General features: G+C 36.3%; 1 protein-coding gene across 8 annotated transcripts in view; it reads right to left on the bottom strand.

The window, feature by feature from the left end:
- Window positions 1-22,156, bottom strand: part of ctrip (E3 ubiquitin-protein ligase ctrip) — an 817,513-nt gene that overhangs the window by 2,656 nt on the left and 792,701 nt on the right. For all 8 annotated transcript variants that reach the window (XM_090413730.1, XM_090413731.1, XM_090413729.1 and 5 more), the window contains one exon: window positions 13,571-13,769. In XM_090413730.1, coding sequence (XP_090269856.1) covers window positions 13,571-13,769 — 199 coding nt within the window. The remainder of the gene's footprint in view (window positions 1-13,570; window positions 13,770-22,156) is intronic.

The following is a 22,156-nucleotide window of genomic DNA, read 5'->3' as shown; positions in this document are numbered from 1 at the left end:
GAGTTGCTGTTAGAGGTGACCTCTAACAGTGTATATGGAACGATAACTAGTTATAAAAAGATCAAGGCTACTGGAAAAGAGGAGGGGATTATTGGGTAGGTAGGTGTACAATTTGCACCCGATCACTGCTTACAGCTAAAACTTCTGCATCATGTCCAGCATGATCGGTAATATTGGAGAAGGGGAGTCAGCTGGAGTTGTGGACATTCAGGTCACCTACGAAGATGACTTTGCTGTTTGGATAGCTGGATTGAAGATGGTCAAGTTCATGGAGAGAAAGGTGAAGAGGTCCAAGTGATATTTAGTTTGGAGACCAGTAAATGCAGCAGATGAATGTTACTGAATGGGATAAGGAAACCCTGAGCCAGAGGAGGTCAAAAGCAGGGGATTCTAAATTTGGCATTCTCTGGCAGGCAATGTTAGAATGCACAAAGGCACAGGTACCACCATTGCAGCAAAATGAATCATGAAGAGTATAATTTGGATTTCTGTTAAGAGGAGGGTAGGCCTAGATGTCTGTAAGTGGTGATGAACATTGTTTATGCTGGAATTTATGCCAAAGGAAAGTGAAAACTTTTTTGGGTAGGAATTCTGGTATGCTTAGAATATTGTGTTTGGTTTGATTTGTTAAGATGAATTTGTCTGTTTCATTTCTGATTTATTGCTATGATGAAAGGAAAGAATGTGGGAAGAAATAGACCTGTGAACATGACATCCATACAGAGAGTGACCAGTCTCCTTTCCATTCCATGGCCTCAACAGTGCCTCCCACAATATCACTACTTGGATCCCTTTTCCAAGCAAGTTTCAGCAGAGTATGCATCAGTTGACCAGGAAGCCTCCTGATGGCTGACCTGAGTTACCACTATTTTAACAGATGTATCCTCAACATTGAGGAGGTTCTGGGCCTCTAGATATGTTAGGCATGCCCTTGCAGGGCACCACTCACTGCATAGAGAAATGGGGAGGGGGCAGAACTTCTAATCTGGAGGTCAAACATAGCCTATGCCACTTCAGGTCCCCAATGAGCAGGGTGGTGGTGTTCCACCATGTAATGAAGGCTCATCTACCACCTAGTGGGGCTAGTTAGCATTTCCTCCAACTAGGGAAGATATCCTAATGTAATTTAATGATTTTTAATTTTATTTTATGCTCTGTCAAACATTTCTACAGAATTCTTTTAGAATCTTATAGAATATTAAATATAAAAATGTCATCTGTTCTCTCTCTCTCCTAATTTTCATTTCTGTGCTGCTATTTTAATAGCTTACTCCCAAACTAATTTTGAGATCTGTTAAGTTCAAAATGGCTTGAGCACTGTCTTGCATACTGCTAGTTTAGTGTGACCACTCTTATTCCATATACAGGTATCCCTTGCTTAGAGCGGTTTTGCTTAACGTGGGACTTGATTAATGCAGTGAAATTAATTGCGACAATCCCTTGATATACGTGGCAAGAGTTTTAATTAACGAGCCTTTAAATTTACTACGCAAAAACATGCAAGCCTCGAGGAGTGTTTCCTGGCCGAGAGAAAGAAAATCATGAGCATGATGACAATGATAACACACTTGGTCACCCAAACTCTCTTTAATGATCTGTGTGAAAATGTGAAAGTTTTATCTTTTCCACCAAATATGACATCATTGCTACAATCCATGGACATGGGCATCATTGCAACTTTCAAAGCCTACTTTCTTAAAAAGACATTCTGAAAGGCAGCAGAAACAACAACTGGAGAAAATGCGATTAGGATCCATGAATTTTGGAAAAATTTTAACATTAAACACTCAATTGAAAACATTCTTGACTCGTGGGAGCATGTGTCTTCTACCTGCATAAGAGCTGTCTGGAAAACCTTTTGCCAGGATGCGCTAATGACTTAGATGGTTTTCAAATTCCTGTGAACAACGTGGTTAAAGAAATTGTTTCAATTGGTGAAGATCTTGGTTTTGATGGTGTTGATGCAGAAGTCATCGTCATTGTATGTTACGCTTTCGCACAGGCCTACATATTTTACTGCATAAGCTTCCGTAACTGATAATCCCGCGGAATAGGTTAGTTGCTCCTTATTCCCGGTAGTATCCCATGTCTGTCAAGGGGCCAGTTTGCCTGCTTTGCTGGATGAAAAACCATGCTGTCCACGCCCAAGACCAGCTAACTTGGCTATGGCTGAGGAAGATCTTTAAGCTCCTCACGTCGTCGATGGGAATCGAACCTAAGACACTCCTTCCCCAGGCATACGATTGCGAAGGCAAAGCCACTAGGCTAACCACACGGATGATGCAGAAGACGTTAAAGAATTATTGGATTCAAATTCAAAAGATTTCAGTGACAACAATCTTCTTGAAACTGAACAACGTGCATATGAAGACAACAAACAAATGGAATGTGAAGATGAGGTTCCAAAGGAGATAACAATCAAAGAGCTGGATGGAATATTTCGCATTTTAAAATCACTTAAGAAGCAAGTAATGGATACTGATCCAGATGTTAATTGAAGAATGCTTGTTTGCCGAGATCTAGAGAGTAATTTTACTCGTTATCGTAGATTTATGCTGATAGGAAAAAACTAAAACTGTTCAAACGACTGTTGATAACTTTTTTTTGATAAAAAAATGTAGTAAGTAATGTAGGTACAAGTATTTATTAAACATTTATTTTGCATTCATTTTTTATCTTTCCCAAAAGAGTACTGCATAAAATGAATTATTAATGCAGTAATCGATCATGGACGAATTGTAATTTTAACCACTGATTATTGTATTTGATTAACGCGATTTTGATATACGCAGTAACATCGAGGGATTAATTAATCGCGTTAATCAAGGAATACCTGTATATTTACTCTACTGGTTTAGCACACTAGCGTTACTTATATTATCTATTTCCATATATCATTTTACATTTCAATTATTCCTAAACAAATAGAATTGCTTTACTTATTCTATAGATTCTTTATTGATCTAGTACAAGTTTTCAGAACTGTAAAATCATATTAATGAAGTAAAGGATTTAGTTTAATATATCAGGTTTAATGAAGCAGATATTAAATGTAATGCTTAAATATGGAAGTAAAAGGAATTTACAATGCGTATGAAGAAGTTTTACAGAGAAGAATATGAACAGAGTTAGGAGGTATATCAGAATACTAAGCAAATAAATTTATAAAGCAAAATCACCCAAAAAGAGCAAACTAGCAGTATACAAGGTCATGTTGAAACTCATTTTTGCATATGGAGCAGAGAGCTGCATTATGAGAGTGATCTGATGGTATCAATGGTGGAACCAAATTAACAATGGAGATATTAGGAAGAATTCTGACAATGTTAATATTCATGAATGTAAGTAGAGCTATGCCAACATGGGTGGTCTAATTTTACAGAAGATTAGGAAATGTAAAGAGAAAAGTAAAAGTAAGATCATAATATATAGATGAATTGATGCAGTTGGGAGAGCTTTAAAAAAAGTAAGAGATAACAAATCACAGACATGACAAATAATGGACCAACATGGAAGAAAATTGTAGGCAAGAAACTGGTAATACCATTTCAGAATGTGCACTAAGAGAAAATGATAACTGGCAATAATTAGTTGTGTACTCTATGCAGATTGAGTACACAAATAAAAGTTTCAAGACTAACTGCTAACAAAATTATGATAATCTACTGTAAAAAGAATCAAACAGGAAGAAATATGGATATCAACTTCATTCTCAACTGTTTATCTATCACCCAATTAAAATTTCAGCTCAAGCACAAGTTTTAGTGACGATATTAAATTAAATGAAAATTTTTACTGATTTATTATTATTCTTACTAAAGAGCTTAAGGAAATTACAACGCACAATAGAATATACATTAAAATAAATTTTAATACACTTCCAATATTTTGGCAACGCCACGTTGCCATTATCACAGGAACTTAAATACAAGACACGTGCGCATAAACACAACACACAGTAAATGAGGAACGAAGCAGGAAGCTATTCTTTCTCCTAAAAGTCCTGATGGTGCCCCATAGCGGGCAATGTTGGTATTCTTGGACGATTGGGCTGAAGGTCTTCTGATGTAGGTTTCCCAAATTTGGGGCATCTCATGCAACCAAATTTGTTTAGGTTTGGATTGTTTCTTAGGGATGAGGCTGATTCCATGAATAGCCTTTCGTATTTGAATTTACTACGGTGTATTATCGTGGCTTTCTTCCACCGTATTCTATGGCGGGTATCCAGTGCATGGTCTGCAAGACCAGAATGGCTGTTGGTGAAAACGGATTTGGTCCTTGTGTTCTGAAATTCTGATATTAGCTGTCCTGCCTGTTTGGCCAAAGTAGGACAGCTTACAACTGCAAGGGACTTGGTATACACCAGGTAGGTCTATTCTATTGTACATTGTAATTTCCTTAAGCTATTTAGTAAGAATGTATAACCAACGTCTAAGCCTTTCCACGAGAATTTTACTGATTTAATTTCAAGAAAACAGATCATAAAAATCAGCAAGGCTAGTCGGGAGCCAGTTAAATGTATCTATACAGAGAAAGTATCCAAAACAACAGACTAGCAATATACAAGACAATGAACATTAATTTTAACTTATGGATTGAAAGTTGAGTTAGAAATAAAATACTTCATTTAAAGGCTAAGGACATAAATATGAAAGTTATAAGGAAAATCTGCAAGGCTGAAAAGATGACCTCAATGGCAGAATTCCATTAAAAATGACGATATGAAAAAATAGCTTTTTGGGGATAAGGAGGTGGTAGATAGATAATCTAGAGGTATATGACTAAGATAGTCTATGGAATGTTTCCTATGAAGACAGATCAAGGGTTTGAGAATTACAAAATTTAGTTGCTAGGAAGAAAAGAGGGGAAAGAATATCAAATAAGGTACTTTAAGGGGTTTTTAAAGGATATACACAGAAAAACTGAAACAGGCAAAATAGCCGTAAAAATAATAATATACACAGAAAATTTTTCTATACATGGCAGGAGAAGAGAGAACAAAGAATCACTCCTGGAGGTTTTCTAAGAGTGTAGTAGAGCTAAGAAGGTTAGGACTACATTTTTTTTTGCTTGGAGAGTGATGAATGAGTGAGGATTGGAATCAGTTGGATGGGTTGTGCAGAATGATATGCTATATAAGAAAATACTTCAGAAAGATAATTAATCTGAACATCTGCTGCAAAATGATAAGCAACCATTAACCAAATAGCAATTTGGTTAATGATTGTTTTGGTTTTTGGTTAATAACTCACCTTACAATCTTTCTTTCAAAGAAAGATTGTAAGGAGAGTTCCATTTAGCTGGCAAAGTTAACATTCTCTTGCTATTTATAAATGTCAAAAGAATATAACAAATGGAACTGCAATCAGCAGTTTAACAGATATGTTTTGAAAGACCATGTGATAATAGCAACCAAGAAGGCCGCCAAGAAGGGCATGAGGGCTAGATTTTTCTCTCAGAGGGTGGTGAGTGATTGGAATGGATTGCCACTGGATGTTGTGAGTGCAAGCAGTGTGAATGAATTCAAGAATAAGTATGATATCTGGTGTGTATAATATGTGGCCTCTCTCAATGAGCCTCTGACTCCCTGGAGGTCTCTCTTAATAATAATGACACAAGGACAGCTATGGTCATGAAAGATCCTAACTAAACTAAAATGGAAACTGGTATAGATAAGAATATATAAAAGGCAAGTAAAAACAGTGCAAAAAAATCTGTAAAAACAAGTGTAAAGTTTGTAAAATAGAGATAAAAAAAACATATAAATAAAAAATAATATATAAATAAAAAAATAATGTAAACAATCTATACACAGTGAAAAATATTGATTTTCTGAAAAAAATTTAAAAACAAAAGGTGCATGGTTAGTCTGATAAAACCCATCTGAATGTATTAAAATTCAGATAGATGATGGATATGGCTAAAATAGTGACTGTACTCATTAATGAAATTAGGGCAATCAATTAAAATATGAGTGATAGTCCAGCATCACAAAGCTCACACTCAGGCATGTCATCTCTCGCAATAGGAAGGAGTGTGTAATATTATAATGATTTATGTGGAGCCGAGCAAGAACTTCTTTAGGTCCCTGTGCAGACTAGACTACCACAATTTAATTTCGATAGAGCTTATTACTGGTCTCTCTTGCTATTCCAGCTGCAGTATCTGAAGCCTCATTTCCCTTAATCCTAGTGACTCAGAATCCAACAGAAGCATACATCCAAGTGTAGTTTCCACAGCCAAGAAAGAACACATTGGATTCAATAGAGCACTGGAGTCATCTTATTGGGGATCTCAGTGAATCTGTATATATACAGTCATACCCCGACTTACGCGGTTTCTTATATGTACGTATTCCCGTCCCGCTTCATGCCTCACCACTAGTCGTATCTTTCAGGCGCCGGCCGCATTCGCCAGTGTCACACATGCTGTGAACAAGCAGTGACGTGTTTCGCGTGGTCTCCATTCATACACGATTTTTATAGTCTACAAACCTTGCGATTGTTTAATGTTATGTTCTTGATAAAAATTTTATCATATAAAAAATAATAATGTCACCCAAAAGAAGCAAGTCCGATTCTTCTACTGCTAGCAAGAAAAGAAAAACATTGACTTTGGAAACAAAACTCAACATTATTAAGGATTTTGAAGGCGGAATGAAAATTTGTGAGCTAGCAAAGAAGTTTGATCTACAGGAATCCACAGTAAGAACAATCATAAAAGAAAGGTTTACAGATTTTGGAGGACATAGATTATAATGAGGAACGAATTGTGGCCACAAGGCAAGGAATAAAAAAATCATTAGCTTGCTATGAAGAAATTTTGCATGACAAGAAAAAGACATTATGCCGTCAGACGAATCTATTACATTTTATGAAACCATCGACATCGAAATAACTTTCTTTTTTTTATGTACGAAAAACTACAATTATGATTATATTTCTTAAAAAATATAGGTGTTTTTGTAAACCTTTGGTCTCAATTGTATGTTTGTATATATAAATTACATGCAAAATTATACCCCAAGTTACGTGAATTCGACTTATGAGCTTTTTGTTGGCCCCACCTACCTTGTAACTTCGGGGTTTTACTGTAATATGCTCCTTTGGTAGTGATGCAATCTTAATGTAGTTTAATGCAAACTCTTTGTAAGTAATGGAATGTCCAACACATTTTACATAATTTGTTCCAGATACATAAGGCAAGAGGGCAGCTGTAGAATGCATGTTCTGCTATTTCCAATTTGTAACAGATGTCACAGATTGGATCTCTGATGTTAAAATACCTCCATATTTGATGGCATTTACTGGAAGGTGACCATATGCAATTCTCCAAGCAAGATTCCTTCTGTTAGGGTACAATTGGAATTTCAGTAAGTTATGAAACAAAGAGTTATTTTCAGTACCCAATTGTGGAAGTTTGTGGCAAAAGAGGTTAAAGATTTCTTTTTACTAAATTTTGCAGCAGTCAGAGTTAAGCACGGAAAGTTGTAGAATTCAGGAACAATCTTAGCTTTTGGACTTTTATAACATTGACTCCAAATAGTGGGAGATAAAAACCCATACAATACTGGAGGTGGTCTGCAACATTTCATGGATTTTTGAAGCTGTATTGCTTAAATAGTAGAATTTCAACATTGGAAGTCCAAAGCCTCCAATGTTTCTTTGATAGTTGAAGAAATTCCTTTTTAACTTCTTGGTATCAGCTGGAGACCAAAACATTTTCACAGGTTTACTTTATATGCTTTTCTTTAGCTTCTGAAATGTCTGCAATATTTATTATGCACAAGTGAGCAGGGAAGATTGTGGTTTTAAGAAAAATGGCCCAATTTTCCAGTCTTCATTGTTGGCATATGCTAATACCTTATTTTCCTTCATAGTTGAGGGAAGTTTAACTGTTATCCCTCACACAGCACATGGATTATCAACTTCTTGCAAGAAAGGTTAAAGAACCAATGTAAAGCACAATGGACTAAAAGGGCAACTTTGCTTGACTGCATTTTTGGATTTTGATCGGGTCTGATAGGAACCCATTAACCAGGAGTTGGGTAGTTGAATTGTGGGCTCCTTTAATAACAGATAGCAGTCTTTTGCCCACAAAGCTTGAGAAAGGTCCAATATTACTGTCTTTGGTTGCTTTTTCTTATTAGCTAGGTGAAGCATAGCAAAAACAGATTAAATTCTACTGCTCAGCTGGAACTCCCCACACCTGTGTACTTTTAATAATGTATCTCATCATTACTTTAGAGCCTGTTATTAATAATGCAGAACAATATCTTGTAGTCAGTATTAGATAGACAAATAGGCCTCCAGCTCTTGATTAAGATATGATCTCTCTTAGGTTTTGGAATAAATCGGTATGGCTTGCCACAAATTCACTTACTATTCATCCTGTAGGGAGAAACCAAAATGTATGAACTACAACAGAGCCACTGCCTCTGCAATCTGGGGATAGTTCACCCTAACTAGAGTTGCACAGATGTTGACAAAATTTGGTACAGGTGTCTTCATATCATTTGTGAAGGTGACCTCACCATAAAACCAGTTTGGAACTTCACCTGATATGCCCTTTTCTATGTTACTAATTTTACCCCATTTCAAGAATGTCTGGATAAGAATTTCATTACTGTTTTAACCTGGCTTTTTACCATTACAAGAATTATTGCACTACCTTGGAATGAAAAACCCTGCAGTAGTTTATCCCTGGCTTCCACATCTTTAACTACATTTAAATATTTTCATCTGCTATACAGCATGAAAGAATAAATCTTGCTATCCCTCTACTATTTTAAAACCCTAGTCACTTGCCTGGCTTTTTCATTCAGGAATTTCAATTCGTAGAGTTCACAACCTTGGAGGAAAGGGTACAATCTCTTGGGGAAAGGGGAAATAAAGCCTGTGTATTTAATTATGAAGGAACTGTTTCAGTCATAACACTCAAAATTAAATAATATCATGATATAGAACCAATTCCACACCATCATCAAATGCTGTAGCTGAGTTATTATAAAATGGTGGCCATGATATGGCCAAAAGTAATCTTGTAATGCCTATATTAACTGCACTACAGTAATCTAAATATTTACTTAAATAATCCAGAGCTAGTGAGGGAGAGAGAAGGGGAACCACCACTAGCACCAATAAAAAAAAAAAAACATCAAAGTAAAACACAAAACGAAATAACTTATCTTGCCGACATTCAGATATCATCAGTGGGAGCCAGAAACAGAAGAGACAACATGGCTGAAGTAATGCAGAATTCATATATTTCCCATATACAAGTAGTGAAAAGGTGTCAGACCTTGTTACTAAAATTATTATTATTTATATGGGAACTCCATGGAGTTAAAAGACTCATTGCAGGAGACCCACTCTATTGATTAACACAATACCTATCATACGTCTCCTCAAACCTATTCACCGTTGGAGTGCTCACAACCACCTCTGGCAACCCATTCCATTCAATTCATCATACTCCAAGAAAAGAACCTAGTTTGTACATCCTTACTAACAACACTCTTGGACAGCTTCCAAGTGCGACTCATATTCCCCACGTATTGAAAAATTTCTTCTGTGTCTATCTTATAGTATCCCTTTAGTAACTTATAAGTTTCTATCGTATCCCCTCTCCTCTGCCTGTGAGCTAAACTATGCAGCCCACACACCCTCAATCTTATCTATCTTCATAAGGAAGATTTCACAGGTCTGCAACCAGCTTGCTCACTCGTCTCTGAATCCTTTCCACAATTCCTGATCCCCCAAGAAATGCAGGGGACCAAATTTGTATACAGTAGTCAAAATGTGGCCGAATCATAGCCTTATAAAGAGGGATAATAACTCCATGTTTATTTCTTAATGTGCTCTTCAGCATCCAAGTAATCCCCTGAGCTATTTTACCAACTCTTTCAGTATATCCTGTGAATTTTAAATCTTTATCCTCCATCACCACAAGATCCCTTAGTCTCAACAATTTACTGTGAACTAATATTATCGATATGATACAAAGTGTGTAATCTTTTCACCCTAAGTGAATTACCTTACATTTTATAACAATGAACTGACAGCCATTGTTTATTTCCCACAATGCCAATTTATTTAAATCATCTTGTAAGATATATACATCACCTTTATCAACTATTGCCCTCCCTAGTTTTGCATTATCGGCAAACAACTGAATGTCTCCTATCAATTCTTCAGCAATATCATTAATATAAAAAGTAAAATGTAGTGGTCCTAGTACAGAGCCCTGGGACACTTTGCTAGTCACCTTAAGTTGCCTTTATTCCACTCCACCATACACCAACCTCTCATGTCTATCAGCCACCTCTCTACCATGCCACCAACCTCATATCCATTCCCATTTGATCCAACTTATATAATAATTTTCCATGATGTATTCAGTCAAACGCCTTGTTGCAAAGTCCAGCAACATCATAGTGTAGCCATTTCCTTTATCACCTTGGGTATGGATAGCTCTTCTGATCCTATGACCAGATCCAATACTCTCATCACACCCCCTCCATCACATGATGCCTCATGTAATTATCTCTTAGTAGGTGCATAAATTCCATTTCCTTCCTCCCATGTGCTCTTTCTTCCTTCCAGTCTATATCTCTATGGTTTAAAGCACCCCCCCCCCCAGAAAATAATCACTTGACCTGTACTCATTGTACTAATTTGCCAATGCATGTCTTCCAGATCATCTGTGGAACTCCCTGATCTGTAGCAAAAACCAAATGTATATTTTATCTAAGTGGACTTAATCTCGCACCAGACTGCTTCAAATGAATAGCCACCCTCCTGCCTACCTCCTACTCTTTTTTGGCTGCAATTCATCTGTTTATCTGCTATCATTAGCAGTACCCCCTCCCATTTTCTATCTTCTCTAAAAATACTAAATCTTTCATATTCAATTCCTATAACTACATCTGCTATTAGCCAAGGTTGCACTAACCAATGCCAAGAACTCCTGCCTCTTATTCCCGATACTTCTAACATTAGTATATAAAAACTGCAGCTTCCCTTTAGGCCCCCACCCACCTTTACTTCCCAAACTGACTACCCTCTTCAATATTTTTGCTTGAGAAGCTAGATTCTACACTTGATCTTTTCTCATCTTCACTCAACTTATGGGTGCCCTCACACAAACTCACCTCATTCCACCCTATTTGGTTAAGTTTTCCTGAATTTGTGCTTCAGCATGCTCAGTAAACAAAACTCTCTCCAGATACCTGAACCAAAACCATTTAGATGCAGTCTATCAGCACTGTACAATCCTTCTTTCCATCAAACACAGACCACAGATCCAACATCACTCCTTCTGAATCATAAGCTAGCAACGCTCTCCTCCTCAATTTGTGCCAACCACTTTATCTTGGTCACCATTTTTCTCATATGCATGGGTGTCATAAGAACAACTTTTCTGAAAGTATATACACAAAAAACAATAACAAAAGCAAACACCCCCACTTAACAACACAGTCAAAAATGAACAAGATACAAGGGACATCCAGAAAGTAAGTTACGTTTTTAAATATTTTCACTGCAGCGCTGCGATCGCAATGGTGCCATTTTCAGACATTCTCGCAGTACGCTTCTTGGCGCGTGTGTTTATAATGTCTAAGAAAAACGACCCCCCCCGCATGTGAAATTAGGTCAGTTATCCGTTTCCTGAATGCGAGGAACGTTAAAGCAGCTGAAATTCATCAGCAAATTATTGAGGTTTATGGAGAACACGTAATGAGTGATTCAATGGTACGAAGATAGGCAAGACTTTTTTTTAATGAAAAAAGGACAGGTGTGCATGATGATGAACAGAGCAGGTGACTGTATTTAGTGACTGATGATTTGGTGCGTTCAGTTGAAGAGAAGATTTGACAGAATAGGGGATTCACTATGATGTCACTCTCGCTGCAATTTCCAGAAGTTTCAGTTCATGTCTTCGTGAAATTGTGTTGGGGAAACTGAATTATTGGAAATTGTGCGCATGCTGTGTGCCAAAGTTGCTTACAGAACAACATAAAGTGAATTGGCTGGGTAGTGCATTGGAATTCTTGACACGCTACCATGAGGATAGTGATGCTTTCCTGAGCAGCCTTGTCACTGGGGACGAGACTTGGGTTGCATGCAACGTCTGAATGCAAACAACAGTCCATGGAGTGGAGGCACACTTCATCACCAATCAAGATGAAATTGAAGACAATGGTTTCCACTTGGAAAATCTTGTGCACTGTGTTTTGGGACAGACAAGGAATTTTGCTGGCAAACTTCTTGAGCCAAGGCTCCACAATCAACATGAGTACGTACTGCCAAACCCTTAAGAAACTGCGTCGTGCGATCCAGAATAAACAACGTGGAATGCTTACCATGGGCGTTGTTTTGATTCATGATAACACCTATCCACACACAGCCGGCATAACACAACAACTTCTCGCCACGTTTGGCTGGGAACAATTTCATCATTTCCCATATAGTCATGACCTCACACCAAGCGACTTTCACCTGTTCAAACATCTGAAAACTTTCCTTGGTAGCCGGCAGTTTCAAGACGACGATGAGGTCAAAGAAGCAGTCAATACGTGATTTGCACCACAGACAACAACATTCTACAATGAAGGTATACAACTTTTTATGCTCCGTTATGATACGTGCCCGAACAATGGCAGAAATTATGTAGAAAAGTAGTGAAAGATATCTACTTTAATTTCCAATCATTTTTTTTTTTGTAAGTATATTTTTGTTTCTCCGACAGCCCATCGGAACTTACTTTCTGGACGTCCCTCGTACATCCAATTATATATAACAATAAATTAAAGATGCCAAGAAATTATATTCTTATTTTAATCCTTTATCCAAGTGTAAGCAAACAAAGTTTGCACCCGAAGTATTTTCAGGACTGGGCAACTCGTATATATTGAAGCTAATGACTTCAGATCAATTCAGAACTTGATCACTACGGACATGCAATAGCATTATGCATGTCTGTAGGATATGTGCTTTGGATTATAGGATACTAAGGCAAATGATGTGAAGTCATTAGTTTTAATATACGAGTTGCCCAGTCCTGAAACAGACGCAAACTTTGTTTGCTTACACTTGGACAAAGGATTAAACAGAATATAATTTCTTGTCATCTTTAATTTATAGTATAACCAAGTGGAAAATTTCCAACAACATATATATACAACAATATCGGTAATATCTACTAAAAAATTATTTATCTGAGCAACATGTGTACAGCAGCCACTACTAAAGACGATGCTAGTACCCCCCAAAATAGTCTGGATTAGGGAGTCATGCAGATAGTTAATGTAAAAAGTTTTACTTACACTTGGATAAAGGATTAAACAAAAATAATTTTTCTTGCCATATTTAATTTACTTTACATCTCAAGTGAAAAAAAAAAACTTTAAACAATGTTGCCATCTCTGTCTCTGTTCAGCATTTGTTACAGTGATAGTATAAAAAAAATTTAGCAAGCAGTGCAAACATGCATTGCTAAAATATATAGGCAGACTATTAGCATTTCATTGCTATATTTTTAAAACCTATTTTATAAAACTCAAATTTACCTCCAACAGGTAACCTTGGGGATCCAGTGACAAACTGAAGAAATTGTCTTTGTTGCTCTTTATTGTAGCTACTAAGAATGTCAAACAAAAATCTAATAGCACGGCTGTCATGGGTATAGCCATGATCGGGTCGGCAGCATTCCATTAAGCTCTTAATATCCCACTGGCTATGACCACTTCCACAGAACAGATATTCCAACTAAAATGAAATTATACAATCAACTTCAGATCAATTGTACTACAATTAAAACTACAATAACTAAAAAATTATATTTAAAAAATATAATTTTCTAAATATAAAACAATTAAGAAAAATCTAGATGCTGCAACCTCACAACCTTTATGCAATACATTTCACACAAAATCATTGAAAAAAAGCATAATGAGCAGATTATTCAGCAAAGTTCCACTTATAAACTCTCACTACAAACTTGTAGGGAACCACAGGAATAGTTTATTATAGTTTGCTATAGTGAACTTTTTTCATGTATAGAGTTAGAGCATTTTAGGAACTTACCCATGAATTAAACAGATATAAAATGGATATTTGGAACTTTTACGATTTATGTGCAGATTCAAAAATGTGCAGAATGTAAAATACACATACAAAAAATATCTGGGTGATACAGAAACATGGAAGTATACATCTCTGATTAATCATGTAAAAATGCAAGCATAGCACTGAATAAAACAAACAAACAATGAAACTGAATATCACGCTACAAAATTTAAAAGCAAATTATATAAAAAAATGATATATGACAAACAGGCAACTGAATTGAAAATAAACAACAAAACTGAATATCAAGCTACAAAATTTAAAAGCAAATTATATAAAAAAATGATATATAATTTTTTATATATCATTTTATTGAAATGACCACATTCAATAACAGGTCATGCTGAACTGTTCAAAAAAGGATTTTGAAGACTAATGATAAACTTATTTGTGCAGTGCAATTTCTCAGAGAAGATTTCTTTTGACACCAGCCAGAGATTATTCTCAAAAATGCTGAAAAATTTCTTTTTCTATATCATAATTTATTGCAAATTCATTTCGATTATTACATCCATACTTATTATGTCTTTCACAATTTAAAATAAAGTTTTGTTAATATTTTTATTTTGTTATTTTAGGAAATAAGTGCAGTATAGATAGAATTAACAAATATTAAAGATCCATCCTTATTGTGAAAGTATCTATTTTTAAATTTTCTATGAAATAAGAATAGATCTTTAATATCCCCTTATTTCTATCTATTTCAATATTGTTGAAACTAGGCCTTTGCCCACCCCCCATTAAATGCAATATTTTTTCTTGATATTATGTTGTATTATTTTTTAAATAAATGTTCCCTATAAACATGACAGTTTTATTATACTGAATAGAGGATATTATGGATCCATCTATATTTTATAACCAAATGTAAAAAGACACTTAAGTTTTAAAATTTACCATAGATCTTAAGAGAATATAACCTTCAGAATCAGATTTGCCTTGGCTTGCATTATCTAAATAACATGAACTCTACTCAGCAGACTGTATATATACTTTTTATTAAGTAGCTAAGAGCAAAAATATCAAAGTTAAATTCATCATAAGTGAACTCTTGGCATGTACATAATAAGATATTAAAGTATACAGCAGAGTCTTAAATTTTTCATAAGTCAGATACAAAAAGGGTCATATTATATATGACCCTTAAGTGCTTCCCCCAGTTATAATTATAACTGTGGGTGGGGTCACTTAAAGGTCAAGTAACTGGGGCTCCTGACTTAATGTCCAAGCCTCAAATTCATGTGATGCACCCTGTTAGTAGATATCCAGTGGGTACAAAATGAACAAGAATGGGCTAGCAATTTGGGACTTAGCTGACCAAATTGTACTCTTTATTGGCTTAAATCACAAATAATATGATGGTGTAACATTTCATGCTGGCTGGGGCATCATCTGGTTATACAAGACCCTGTTTTCATCAGGGAAACAGGGTGAGTAGTGAAAAGCTCAACATCTGGGAAAAGAGCAAACCAAATGTCAGAAGAACTGAAGATAGCAACCATCAATATAAGGAGTATTAATGGAAAGGAAATCGAGCTTGCAGAAGAACCAGAAAAGTACCGCATGGTCATAATTGGCATCAGTGAAACAAAAAAGACAAAAACAGGTGAGATTTTACCAAATAATAAGTATAGGATGTTATATTCGGGCAATAAAGAGCAAGGAATGGAAGGAGTAGCAATAGCATTCAACACAAAACATTAAGATATTAATTGGAAGACAGTTTCAACTAGAGTTATGTTAGAAAACTTCTAAATGGAGAAACAGACAATGAACCTTATTTGTGCCTATGGTCCTACAGAATGGATCTCCTAAGGAAGGAATACAGGAATTTTTCGAGTCACTGGAGCAGACAGCTGTCACAAAGAAAATAGAAAAAGTGGTACTTGTTGGATATCTAAACAGCAGAGAAGGAAGTGAATCCCACCAAGCATATAAAAATGTTTCAAGAAAATTTGGAGAAAAGAGCAAGGCTAATAATAATGTAAGTATCAACTGAATTTCTGCTCAACATATGGACTAATTATAACAAACACCATGTTTCAACATGGGACCTCAGTAAGAATACTGATGGTAAATATCAGAAAGGTGGCAAAATGTTCTGGAGGTTATTGAAAAAGTTTAGAAATGGAGGAAAGAGGACTGTAAAAGGGTAACATGAAAACTGAAGAAAAAATATTCTAAATGTCTAGCGCAATTACTTTGAAAGACATGTGAAACGTGACAAAACTGTAGTAGAATATTTTCAAGAGAAATGCAAACAGGAGTACATATCGATAGGAGAGGTAGAAAAAACTGTCAAAAACGTGAAATGTGGAAAGGAAGCTGGAGTAGATGAAATTCGACCAAAAGAACTTCAAAAAAATAAAAGTTAAAGAAGATTGTAGATCTGAGGGAAATGGTTCATTTGAGGCTGTCATGGCATAAAAAGCTACATGGAATAAAGTTCATTAGTGCATGGGACGTGGTTAGGTATTGTTTGAGCAAGACAGTATTAGACTGCATAACCCAGGATCAGGAGGATAAACTGAGTAGGCATTAAGTGGATGGTTAGCAATATAAAGCAGGAGCTGAAAAAAAAAAAACATTGCGCAAGGAATATAAACATAAAGGTAATCAAGCATGCTCATGAGCAATATAAGGCACAAAAAGAAGAGTAACTAGTATTAGCTAAGAAGCCCAAAGTAAATCCAAAAGAGTTTTTTCCTGCTACGTAGCAAGTAAGAGAAAGAATGATTATGGTAATATAACTACTCAGTGTTGATGGCAGGAAAGTGACAGAAACAGAAGAAATAGTTCACTTACTGAGTGATCACTTTGCAAGGGTATACCATCTACATGGTGACTTTGTAGAGGCATTTGCAGTTGCTAAGGTGACAGAGATCTGTGAGAATTTAAGCTAGATGCTCAGTATATTGAAATATATCAATGTGAATACAGCAATAAACTGGATGGTATGGCAGCTCATGAGCTATGAGAATGTGCAAGTGAACTGGCAGTACCTTGGACAAAATTGTTTAATCCAATTCTCAGCTCTGGCAAAGTTCCATGGAAGTGAAAATAATAGACGAATCAGTATCTTCTCAGAAGTGGTGGTTAAAGTATTGGAAAAACTTTTTAGAAGTAAAATTCAGGAATGGTTGGAAAGGAATATGATATTCTATAGCAGGCAGCAGGGCATTGTAGAAGTAAGATCCTGCCTAAGTAATTCATACACATTTTATAATAAGATGACAGCAGAACTGGATGAAGGAAATAGCTACACTATGATATTACTGGATTTTGCAAAGGCATTTGATAGAATATGACATGGAAAATTATTACATGAGTTGGAGCAAATCAGAATTGATATGAGGTTGGTGGCATGGATAGGAAGGTTGCTGATATAGACCAGTGGATGATGAACGGTGGATTGGAATCAAGGCGAATGAGGACAACTAGTGGAGTGCTTCAGGTCTCTGTACCAGGACTGCTACTCTTTAATTTGTACATCAATAATATAGCAGAAGATTCAATGGGGTATATTCAGTTTTTTTGCAGATGATGCAAAACTGAGAAGGAAATAGTTGATAGATATCTTGCAAAATGATATCTCCCCCTAATCCCCATGTATTGAAATGTTTCAATACATGGGGAGTAGGAGAAAAACAAGGGGTTACACTTGGAAGTTGTCAAGAGTGTGGTTAGTGAGGGTTTGCAGAGTAGATTCTTTACTTAGAGAGTGATGAATGAGCAGAATGGGTGCTCTAACAGTGAATAAGTTTAAGGAGATGTAAGATTGGCATTGTGTTAATGGATAGTGTGGGTCTCTTGGGATGAGTCTTTTGACTCCATGGAGTATCCGTATAAATAATAATAAGTATTAAAATATGGAGGTATAAAAGTTTTGTTGTTGTTATACTGCAAAATTCAGAGGGCATTGTCAGAAGGTCAAATTCCAGATAATAGGAGAGCTCTCATATTTCCCGTCTATAAAAAAAAAAAAAGGGAATAAAGCTGAAGGCAAGAATTAGAGAAATTTATCTACTAAGTGTTCTAGGTAACAGTTTTGCAAGAATACTTGAAAAGAGACTGAAAATATTGCAGAAGAGAAACTAGGAGTACAAGCTGGATTCAAGTCAAAGGTTGTCAGGAGCAGATTTTCACTTATATGACAAGAATGTGTAATTAAGTTTCGTATATCTAGAAAAGGCATACAACAAGATTCAATATAGTAATTCCAGTTTTGTGATTACATGTTTATTAAAGAAAACTGTTTTTAAAACTAAACAAGTACTCAAAAACAACACCCGACAAGTTTCGTTAGTTGTCAGACTAACATCTTCAGGGGGGTAAAGAGAACTAAAAGTTTAAAGCACAAACTACTAGAAATTACGAAAATTAGTTCATTTGTTGGTTTGCGAACATCTAAACAGTTCATTAAAAAACCGAATAGCAGATCTATACAACCGTTAATGCATGTCAGCTGGAGACAATGCTATTTGTTGTCGCATTCTGTGGTTCATGCTCACTCTGTCCGAGGTCTGAAATTGGTAAATTTTTAATACACGATGGCCAAACTTGATTTAAAATCAAACCTTGGTTTTTGTTGGATTGTATAGGAATTTTAATCATATATGCTTCCTCTTTGAATTTTCTTGTGAAACAATTCTTATCTATATAGGAAATGTTTGTTCTATCCCAGAGTACATGATGACCGGTAGAGGTTGTGTGAAATGCCAATCCGATTTATGTTCAGCTAACACGCATTAACAGTTATAGATCTGTTATTCGGTTTTTTAATGAACTGTTTAGATGCTCACGATACCAACAAATGAACTAATTTTCGTAATTTCTAGTAGTTTGTGCTTTAAACTTTTAGTTCTCTTTATCCTTGAAGATGTTAGTCTGATGACTAACGAAACTTGTCGGGTGTTGTTTTTTAGTACTTGCTTAGTTTTAAAAACAGTTTTCTTTAATAAATATGTGGTCAAAAAACAGGAATAACTATATTGAACTTCTTAACCACAGAAACCTCCACAGGAATACAACAAGGTTGCCTGAGAAAACGTTTTCAAGACACTGCACTTATGTGGGACAAATGGAACGTTATACAGCACAAAACATGGTCTATATTTAAGTTGTAATTCAGCAGTCAGAATTGAAGGAAATACACGAAGATGGTTTGATGTAAAATCAGGAAAGTGGCATTAAACATGATATTAGAATCTGAGATATCAAACTTAGCTCTTTGCTTAACGCAAATGATAATACTTCTAAACACATCCAGTGAAAGTCTCCAGGATTCTTTAACTAAACTGAATAACAGCTGTAACAAATTTAGCATGCAAATCAGCAATAAAAAGACTAAAATTATGAAAATAGGCAGGAACATAAAAATCTTCAGCTGCTTTCTGAATTGAGAGCCTATAGGAAAAGTGAAATAGTTCAGCTACTTTGGCACAGTTTTTATTAAAGACAGCATGTCAAATCTGGAAATAGACAACTGAATCGTGGGTTTCCGAAGGATGGGTCACTCGATCTCTGAAATTGTCAATGAACTTGGATTTTCTCATATGCCAGTTTCAAAAGTGTTCTGGGAATATGAAAATCCAAGCAAAAAAAAAAAAAAAAACGCACCCAGACAAACTGCAAAGGGCAACCAGCCTTGAATGATTGTGGGTTATGCCATCTCACTTGCATCTATGAACCAATAGGGGCCAGAATTTATCTAAAATCACTTCCCATTTGACCAAGGATTCTAGTCGGAAAGTGCAAGCACTGTCTCGGCTTCAAAAGCCGCCGACCTATGAAATAACAGCCAAACTTTTGGCCACATGGCTCAGACACACTCCACTCCTTCCTAACACACTTAAACAACCAACATCCCAGAGTCCAGTTCACCTTAGAAAAAGAGGAAAACAACACCCTCCCCTTCCTAGACACTTTAATCACCCGCCAGCTTGATGGATCTTTGGTTTTCTCCGTTTACAGAAAACCCACCCACCCCTCACAACAATATGGGGTGATAAAAACACTATATAACAGGGCAAAATTAATCTGCTCAGAAGACAAGGCCCTAACTATTGAACTAAACCACATCCTCAACACTTTCTTAGCCAATGGCTATAACCCCAAAAAAATCCAAAAAATACTAAAACCTGTAAACCACAACCCCCCTCCCCCCCTCCACAATAAAGATTACACCAAGTCTATCACCATCCCCTACATCCAGAGCACCTCTGAAAAAATAACCAATATCCTCAAAAAATATGACCTTACTTCCTGTTACAGACCATATAAAAAGTTGGCATCCCTTATCCGCTCTACCAAAGACCAACCACTTTCCCTAGACCTACCTGGTGTATACCAGGTCCCTTGCAGCTGAAAATTGTCCTACTTTGGCCAAACAGGCAGAACAACAAATATCAGGATTTCAGAACACCAAGACTACATCCGGTTTCACCAGTAGAGCCGCTCTGGGCTGGCAGACCATGCCTTCGATACCCACCATAAAATTCGTTGGAAGAAAACAAAAATAATCCATCGCAGCAAGTTTAAATACGAAAGATTATTCAAAGAATCTTCAGCAGCTCTAAAAAACGTTCCTAACCAACAAATTTGGGTGCATGAAACTGCCCCAAATTTGGGAGATTTTCATTATGAGAACTTCAGCCCAACTGCCAAGACTACCAAATTAGCTCGCAAGAGGGCACCATTAGGACTTTAGGAACAATATTAGTTTCTTGCTTTCTTCCTCATTTGCTTTGTGTTAGTTCCTGAGTGCACATACCATATCTTTATGCTCCCGAAGATGGCAATGTGACATTGCCGAAATATAGAAGTTATTCATTAAAGTTACCTTTAATTAATATACTTTATATGCGTTGTTAATTCCGTAAACTAATTACCAGTTACGACTTATGAAAGTCCCACTTCTAATGGCACAACACGGGACTAAAGAACATTGAAACTGGATGATTGAAAATTGGTGATGTGTAGCTTGGAGTGATGAATCACAATTTAAACTTAATATTGCTGATTGGAGACTGAGGACATGTGGCAATCTCATGAAGTCACGGATTCTGCATATCAAGCCAGAACTGTATAAGCTGGTGGTAGTTTAGTGATGGTGTGTGGTGTCTTCAGCTGGACATCTTTGATATGTGTATCAACAACTCTCAATTCATCCCAGTACAATAAGGAACTAATGGCTAACCATTTACACCCATTTATGCCCATCATGCATCCCAATGGAGATGTCATCTATCAGCAAGGCCCAGACATGCTACTGCTTGGTTCCAGAAGCATTCTGTTGACTTTGAAATAATGAAGTGGCCACCTAGACGCCCCTGATTTAAATCCTGTCGAAAATCTTGAGATACCATCGAGCAAAGTGTTTGGTGTTGCATGTCCCATCACTACCAAACTTGAGCAATTGTGGACAGCTCTGGAGGATGCATGGGTCAGCATACCTCTGAAATATTTTTGCAAGCATGTGGAATACTTGCCATATCATGTGGTGGCCATTATCAGGGTGAGGGGGGGTCCAATATTTTACTAGGTCACTCCCTAATTCAATGGCACTTCAGTGTAATATCATCATCAGCCGTTTTCTGCCCACTGCTGGACAAAGGACTCCCTCAATGTTCTCCATTCAATTCTATCTTGAGCTTTTTTATGCCACTGAATTCCAGTCATCTCTATATTGGTTTCTTCCTAATTTGTGATAAGAACCACAGTTCAACATCTGTGAGGCCAGTGAAATCTTAATCAAAAGCTCTAATAAAAAATTAATATACGTACGCCTGGATGATTACTAGAGACATGATTACTGGATAAAAGGAATTCACAACGTACACTAGAATATAAATTAAATTAAACTTTAATATATATTTCCAATATTTCGGCAACGTCACGTTGCCATCTTCAAAGGATACACCATAGCAAGTTCAAATTTGAAAGACTATTCATGGAATCAACCTCAGCTCTAAGAAAATGCCAAACCTCAACAAATTTGGTTGCATGAGACTGCCCCAAATTTGGGA

Source organism: Typopeltis vanoorti, chromosome 24 (genome assembly GCF_054136105.1).
Source record: "Typopeltis vanoorti isolate ZY-2024b chromosome 24, IOZ_Tvanoo_1.0, whole genome shotgun sequence".
In the NCBI taxonomy this organism is placed as follows: Eukaryota; Metazoa; Arthropoda; class Arachnida; order Uropygi; family Thelyphonidae; genus Typopeltis; species Typopeltis vanoorti.
This window is presented reverse-complemented; position numbering and strand designations above follow the sequence as displayed.